Genomic DNA, 8,339 nt, shown 5'->3' with positions numbered 1-8,339 from the left:
TCTTAAGTGTCCGAAGGACTCTGCCACAGGAATCTTGTTGGTACCAGCCAAGATATCTGAGGTCTAAGGATGGCAAACCCCAGGGACCATCCAATACTCATGGGGGGATTCCAGTAAAATAGAAGCTGGGATTTGGACATGTCTGGGCAGGTCCACTGAATACGTAGGGCAGGCATGCCTGGTATCTATTTACGTGACAACTTTTGGCTGAAGAAGGATTGTGTGGTGCTTTGAATGGAAAATGGAATGGGAAGAACAGATATGTGTCAGTCTTAGGATCCAGGCTTTAAAAAATCTTCTTTAATAAACAAGTTTATTAATTATATAATATATGTATCTTTTATATCTGATAATCCTACAATTTATATTAGGATTTTTATACTTTGGAAATACCTTATTACTATCTTTAGGGATCTATATTACTCATGTAAGATATTGTATCAAAATTCAAGAAGACTGATTTAATTTATTTTACTATGAGGAAATGTGTTGGTTTTATGAATTAAAAAAAGACACATTTTGTGGCTTTGGAAATGTTGGCGGGTGAGTAAACTTTTTCTACATTTCCATGGGAAATAATGCATATAAACCTGTTATTTTGAGTGGTACATTTTTGCTTTACCACCTAGAACTTCATGAAGTTTTGTTAAGTATTAGCATGGCTAAAATACTTTACAAGTAATGTTTCCCTTCCATTTAAAAAACTGTTTACACTTGTGCTTCTGGTCTTGGTTGGTGCCATTTCTCACTCATGTTTTTCAAAGTGAGATTTGATTAATGAGTCATTATACCACCTTTTTTTTTTCTTTAATTGGTAATAATTATAATAGGACAAGAGGACACTTATTTGCCATTTTTTATGTGCCAGGCAATAATCTAAGCATTTAATATATCTTATCTCTTTTAATCCTCACAACATTGTTATGAGGGAGGGACTTTCACTATTCTGATTACATAGGTGAGGAAACTGACATTCTTGTCAAAAACACATAGCAAGCAGTAGGGAGAATAGGGATATTGGGTGTTTGGGGTGTTACAGAGAAGGTACTAATCACTGTAAATTTTAAGATGAGTATAGAACGGCTTTTTCTCAGTTTGGGTATGGTTTAGGTGTCAGGAATTCTCTCACTGCCAATTTTAATTCCCTAAAAGTCTTGCTAAAGTCATCGGAATCATTTTCCAGTCTCTTGGTCATACAAAATGATTTTTAAAAATGACTCTGGTATTTCATTCCTTCCCCAGAGAATGAAGAGAAGCAGTTTACTATGCACCTCTCCTTCTTGAGAATGATTTTTTAAAAATTTACGTTTTTACTTGGATGTATAGTAATTTCAAACTTACAGAAAAAGTACAAAAAGAAAGTACTAAAAATACCATATACTTTTTATTCAGATCTGTTATTGTTAACATTTTACTCCAAGTGTATCATTTGTACACTTTCTCTTTGAATATATGTGAAAAATTGATAAAACCTGTACTATTTTTCTTCTAAATCATTGAAGAGTAATTTTCATACATTGCGGCCCTTTCTCCAAAATACTTCATGTATTTCCTGAGTTGAAGAATATTCTTTCACATAACCACAGTACAGTAATCAGTTTAGTAGTTTTAACACTGATGCAACACTTTAATCTTTGGACAGCATTCTGATTTTGTCATATGGCCCAAAACTGTTGGTTTATGGCATTATCTCCCTTAGGTCCAGGATCCAGACTAAGATCAGGAACTGCATTTAGCTGTCCTGTTTGAGAACAATTTTAATTATGCCAGACTTTATTTTTCTATGTTCGAGAAACTAGATAGTATATAAAAATCTTAGTTTAAATTAGACTTCTGATCAGGTGTATAGGCTTACTCATGTCATTCCAGCACTATGGGATGCTGAAGTGGGAGGATTGCTTTAGCCCAGAAGTTCGAAACCAGCCTAGCCAACATAGCAAGACCTCATCTCCAAAAAAAAAAAAGCCAGGTGTGGTGGCAGGTGTGTATAATCCCAATTGAGGCTGAGGCAGAAGGATCACCTGAGCCCAGGAGGTTGAGGCTGCAGTAAACCATCATTGTGCCACTGCACTCTAGCCTGGGTGACAGAGTGAGACTCTAATTTAAAAAAAAAATTTGGATAGATTTTCATTAGCAACTCTTTCTATTAATAACATTATATGAATAAGTGAATTAGACTTCTTTTGGGTAATAGTTGAAATTTAAACAGTAGTTCAGTGATATTAATCTACTTTTGATATTAAAAAATACTTCTACTTTTCTTGGTACCAATTAGCCTAAAGCAAGATAACTGGAAAAGTAGGAAACACCAAGAAGGAAAATGAAATACTTTCTGGTTTTTTAAGAAGAATGATTGATGCTGACAAATTTGGAATAAAAATTTTAAATAAATAATCTGGATGTTTTTTAAAAGGCAAGCTGTTGATTTTATCACTCCCCCTTGCCAAGACACACATCAGTGCCTGTTAAATTTGACGTTTTTACTCTGATCATCAATGGCAGTTTTAAAGCATCTGTAGCATCCCAGGACCAAGTAACAAATCAACTCCAGGAAGGGCTGTGAAACTGTATCTGCCCAGCCCTCTTTCCTTTCCTGAGAGCCTCTCCCTAGTGGCACACCAGTAGCTCATCTGCACTGGAGAAGTTATGACCCTTGTCTTCTTGTGGTTAATGGCAGCCTGTTTGTTTTCTGCACCTCCCTTTCCCCTTTCTCTGGGAACCCGGGGCTGAAAGGTAACAAAACCCAACAGGCCATAATCATTATACAAATTCTGTCTACCGAAGAGGCTCCTCTGTCTCCACCAAATTTCTCATTTGGTGATCACAGTTGAGAGCCAATGGTCTCCAGTGATGATTTTAAATAATTATTCATGTTAAAGAGAGTTTTTTACAGAAGGGATGAACTTTTAGAAAAGAACTTGAGTCATTTTTGAAAGAAAGAACATGCTTATCTATTTAGCAATGTTGGTGACTGTTCTCTGTGCTTCCCCCTCATAGTCCTGATACTCACTTCTTTATATCTTACATTTCTTTGATGTTTTTAATCCACGTAGACTTTGAATATGTAAGCACACTATGAATTGGAAACTTGTGTTGATGATCTAGTTACATACCTATATATTACAGTATATCTCAGGGACCACTGACTGATTCCCCAAATGCCATTCTGAGGCTTGCATATTGCACTTTGATACTTTTAATATACTTAGTCTTTGAATATGTAACACACAAGGAACTGGAAACTTCTGTTGATGATCTAGTTATGTATTTCTAAGTATTACAAGGACCATTGCTTGGTGCCCTAAACACCATTCTGAAACTCTAATAGTTAATAGTGTCTAATGTAAACTGCAAAATGTTGACACACTTTCTCTTACCTTGAAAGTGTTTAATCCCATGAACCACAGACATCATTGTAAAATCTACCTCCACCATCATCCTTACTCACCAAGTCCCTAAAATTACAACACTATAATGCCTATTTCTGCAGTGGATATTCTGATTTCTAGACTGTGCTTGTCAAATATTATCAATCTGCTTTCATTTTTCCTTGTGATGTATGTTGCTTTTTTAGAGATAGGAAAGGAAGATATAGGGTGTCCCTGGATATGGTAATGAGCTTGCAACAGGGACAGCTAAAAATAATGTTATTATTAGTTATTCATATTTTTAAAGAGGAAACACTAGGCTTGCTATGTTACAGGGAAGAACCCACATCTACAACCTATTCCTTCTATGGTTAGTGACAGGTATATGTCACTCCTACTAAGGAGTTGCTGGACCTCAGATCTCTTTGTCTTTCAAACTCCACTGAGGTGATTTGTAACTAACCTCACTTTCAAGCTTCTACTGCCCTGGCCACTTAGTTTCAGTTATAACCATTTTCCGCAGCAAATGTACCATATGCATTTTTACTCAAAAGCCCAAACAACTTATTTTGCATCATCAGGCATTGAGACCATTGGCTTTTTAAAATTTTTTTATTTTTTCACTCATCATTTATTTACAAATACACATTATAACTTTTATATACATTGCACATTTACATGGTAGAAAAGTACAAAACTATATATTTAAATGAATTTATATTTAACTTGCCATGTTTGAAAATATAAAATTGCATCAGAAAAAAGTATTATGAAAAGCAAGAAACTTGAACTGATAAAGCTTTGATATAACTTTTCGTGACACATTGTTTGAAAAAGAACTAATTTAAAATGTACAGCTGAATAGCTTCAAGGAAACACCTTGCAAAAGGTTGAATGTGTAGCCTTCACCTTTCTTTAGTCTCCTGACACCCACATCACTTCATTTCTTTGGAACTGTAACATCTTAAAAGTACGTTACTGAAATTCGAACACTGCTATCATTTCCTGTCTCACAAACGTCTTCATCATAACAAGAGAACAGAAGTAGGAGTTTCCTCAAAGATGCATATCCTCTGTACCTTGTATTTGAGTCAGAGTTATAACGCCTTTTGGTCAGTCAAGGTTCCTTGTAAACAAAACCCGAGGGATCATGTATGTACAGATCAGGCAGCAGAAAATCCAATAAATAAACATGACAGAAACTGACATGCAAGTGTGTTAAAGGTGTAAAAGAGTCTAATGACAGTGAAATGAGGGGAGACAGATGAGCGAGTGAATAGCAAGGAATGGACTTAAATGGTTTACAAGGAAAAAAAAGCTTTTACTTTACAAGCAAGAGACTTCACAATAAATAACAACTGCTCTTCCTTTCACGAATAAATTTCTTCAAAAACAAGGTGTACAGTCAACCAGACATTTTATGTATAAATTATAAAACATGACACAGTATAAATAAATGTCTACAAGTCTCAACTATGGGCCTCATCCAGTAGACCTCACAATGACCGCCTCTCCGTGTCCAATGAGTAACAAGGTGGCCTGGGAGAGAGCTCTAGGACAAAGGTCCTTTAATGTATAGTTTTCCCCCCAAATAAATAAGCATACACTTATTTACAGTATGGACAATATATTTTTTCTTTCTTTTTTCTTTTTTTCTCTTTTTTTCCTTTTTTTTTTTTTTTTTTTGCCCAAAGGCTATGTCAACACTGAACACTTGTGGAGGGTTTACCACTCTAGAATAGAAGATATAGGAAAGCTGTAGTCCTGGTCTTCATCTTCCTCCTCTTCCTCGGTGTCTTCCGAAATGGCTAGATGGGGGAATACAGGGGAGCTGTTGTTTAAATATGGACAACAACAGCGCAGAAGCAGCTCAGTGTATGTTTTCAAAGCCCTCTGATACAGCCATATTACAGCGTTGCATTTTTATGTGACTTGCAGTGAGATGCTTTTTTGTTTGTTTTTGGCATCTGCTGTTATGCAATAAGTTTTAAAATTTTTTAAAAAATAAACATAATCTATGAAGTCAAAAACTGCAGAAAGTTCTGAAGAATCAATGGCTCAGGTTTTACGGGCAGATTCCTGAAATTAGATAAAAAGCGCTCTTGTGTTCTAGGCATAACTGCTTTGGGTCCTTAATTCAGAGTTAGTAGAGGCAACTGCAAAAAGCAGCAGCCTGTGTGTGATAATATAAAGCTGTCTTTGGAATAAAAACAAAAACAAAAAACTTTTGAAGCAGTTAGTTTAGACTCAAGTGTTAATAAAGCAAACAGCAAAGCACATTAACCAAGAATTAACCAAAGAATTAAGGACAAACAACTGGAAACAGACTTTTTAGAGGCAACCCCGTTGATGATCACCGGATAAGTCCTAAAAGCCAGGAAACATTGCAGAGTATTTTTCTGTGGATCACTGAATTGCTGGTGATATTTAGCAGCTACCTAACTTAAACAGAAATGGGTTTACATGGGGAGGTTTGCGTGCCTTCTAAGCGTCCGTTCTCTAGGGCTTGCCTGGGAAAGCCTTAAATTGCAGCAAGGTTAAAAATCGCACTTACAGTTGCAAGATCCGGAGTGCTTTACTTCCAGCAACACGCCTGAGGAGCAGGCAGCTTCCTTCATGGCACACTCGCTGGCATAAGTGGTATTGTCACTGGCACAGACAGGCTCATCGGATTTACTTTCAGGGCATAGCTCATCACAGAGGGAACACCGGCCTCTCCCAACCTTGAAATCCCATAAACATTTTTTTCCACCAGTGCACTGGATATCTTCACAGGACTTTGCTTCTAGGATATAATACATCTGTGATAAGTCAACTGATTTCTCCCATTTGCCCCTTTTCTCCCTTTCTGTAGACCCCTGTCAATCAATATAAACATAACTTATATCTTATTACTTACTTATAGGGGTAATGGAGAGATTGTGCAAAAATGCTTGACAATAAAACTGACATTCGCTCTCTCTCTCTCTCTCTCTCTCTCTCTCTCTCACACACACACACACACACACACACACACACACACACACACCACAGTTGCTTAGGTACTATATTCATGCATGAAAACAGTAATTTTTGGAATTGGATTTCATAATGTTCAGTTTAGTTAAATATGTATCTTACTGGGACCTTTTACAAGAGAAAATAATTCTATCAATTACTGGAATCTGATAACAGATTTTAGGAACTGCTAAGTAATTATTTTTTGCTTTCAGCAAGTCTGGCACTTCAAAAATGTGTAAAATTGAGTGAGTTCTAAGTTTTCTAAAATGGAATATTGCTTCTTGCTGGCATTTGAATATATATGTCAATGCCTCCGGAAGACAACGGTTTCCATGAGGGATGCTGTGGTCACAACAGTTTACCCATACTGGAGAGTATTCCTCCCTCTGGTGAAACCAATTTGGGGAGGCCTTGGGCTTCATTTATTGGTTAACCCCACAGTTTTAACACTAGAACTAGCCTGTCTTCTTTTTCCTTCTCCAATCCAGAATACCTACTGATACACTTTCCCTCATAGGCTAATCCAATAGATCTGCCCAGCAGGCAGGTAGCCTTCCTCAGGTGGCAGGCACTGGAGTAGGTAATGCCATCGTTCCCACACAGGTATTGCTCAGAGGAAGTGGGCTCCGGGCAGATCCGATTACATGTCACACAGTAGGCATTATTGGTCTGGTCCACCACACACGTGGAGCTGCCTGGACAGAAAACATCCCGACAAGTCTCTGAAACAGAGAGGAAAACACAAATGAATAGGTGCCTTCTGGTCCTTAGGGAGCGAGCATTTGATATTATCAAGGAAACCACAAAGAGGAAGTATCCAGCTTTTAAAAGGGAATTTGGGGGCCCTGTGGTTTTCAAGAGAAAATCTACGACTCTAGGTTGGTCCCTTTGGCGTTCTTAAAGAGTCTTTAGAAGTTAGAAAAGAACTCCTTTATTTCCTTTCACTATTATTATCATTTAGGCTCGTACTGTGGCTTGCAGCCGTCCCCCAAGGGGTCTCCTAGTGGGTGTACTTCAGGTGCCAAGTCGGAGGAGGGGTCAGCAGGGTTTTGCTTAAAAGGGGAGGCCTTACTTTTACATTTGCCTTGGTACTGGACTTCCAGTTCCGGCTGCTCTTTACATCTGGCCTTGAGGAGTGCACATTCGTTGCGGTAGGTTTTCCCATCCAACCCGCAGACTGGACCCTTCCAGGTGATGTTGGAACAATCCGGGGCGCAGACACAGCGGGGCTTGTTCTTCTTGTTCATTCGGCATTTTTTCCCGGGTCCGCAGTCCACGTTCTCACACGTTTCTATGAGTCGGAAAGAGGCACGGATGAAAACCGGAGCCACGCAGTTTGCGGGTCGGCCCGGAAGGCTGCGGGCCCCTCGAGCCGTCGCGCGCCCTGAGTTCGCGCCGGAGGGGCCCAGGCTCGCCCCCAGAAGACCGGAGGGGGTGAAGAGGCGCGGGCCGTGGGCTGTGCCCCATACCCCTCGCTTCCCTTGCTGAGAAGTCGGGCGTGTTTTGCCTGCAGCCGGTAACCGGCAGAATTCGGATCCGAAGGAACCGCTCACCAGGGCAAGGGGAAGGAAGGGGAAGCCCACGAACAAAGCTCTCCTGCCCTCCAAGCCCAGAGCCAGGTAGTGGGGAAGCTGAGGCTAAGACGCCCCCTACTGAGGGCCTGCAAGTTGCGGAAGGAGGAGTCCTACCTTTACAGGGGATGCAGTTGGGGGCGCCCCCGTTGAAAATCATCCACTTGAAGAGGGTGTTGTCATTCACGTCCTCCTCGGTCCACGAGGTGCTCAGGCGGCCGGTGCTGCAGCACTCCTCCTTGCTCAGTTCGGTCTTGTACAGGACCTGGCAGCGGCCGTTCTTCGCTTGGCGGAGCCAGCAATTCCCAGCTGGGGAGAGACCGGGGTGGGGAGGCGGACGCGTGAGCCGCGGCGGGGCCGGGGGAGGGAGGCGGCTCGCGGAGGAGCCCCGGCGGGACCG

General features: G+C 40.1%; 1 protein-coding gene across 1 annotated transcript; it reads right to left on the bottom strand.

The window, feature by feature from the left end:
* Positions 1–3,961: 3,961 nt before the first annotated feature.
* FST (follistatin) lies at positions 3,962–8,339 on the bottom strand (the record flags this gene model as incomplete). The annotated part of the gene is made up of 5 exons (XM_021711257.1): positions 3,962–5,176; positions 5,923–6,153; positions 6,866–7,090; positions 7,441–7,659; positions 8,057–8,339. Coding segments are annotated over 5 exons (1,041 nt in total), but the record flags the coding sequence as incomplete, so codon positions are not given.

Source organism: Carlito syrichta, unplaced genomic scaffold (assembly GCF_000164805.1).
Source record: "Carlito syrichta isolate Samal-C Ts95f unplaced genomic scaffold, Tarsius_syrichta-2.0.1 Scaffold301969, whole genome shotgun sequence".
NCBI lineage: Eukaryota > Metazoa > Chordata > Mammalia > Primates > Tarsiidae > Carlito > Carlito syrichta.
The sequence above is the reverse complement of the archived record's forward strand: the minus strand, read 5'-3'. Positions and strand labels throughout refer to the sequence as shown.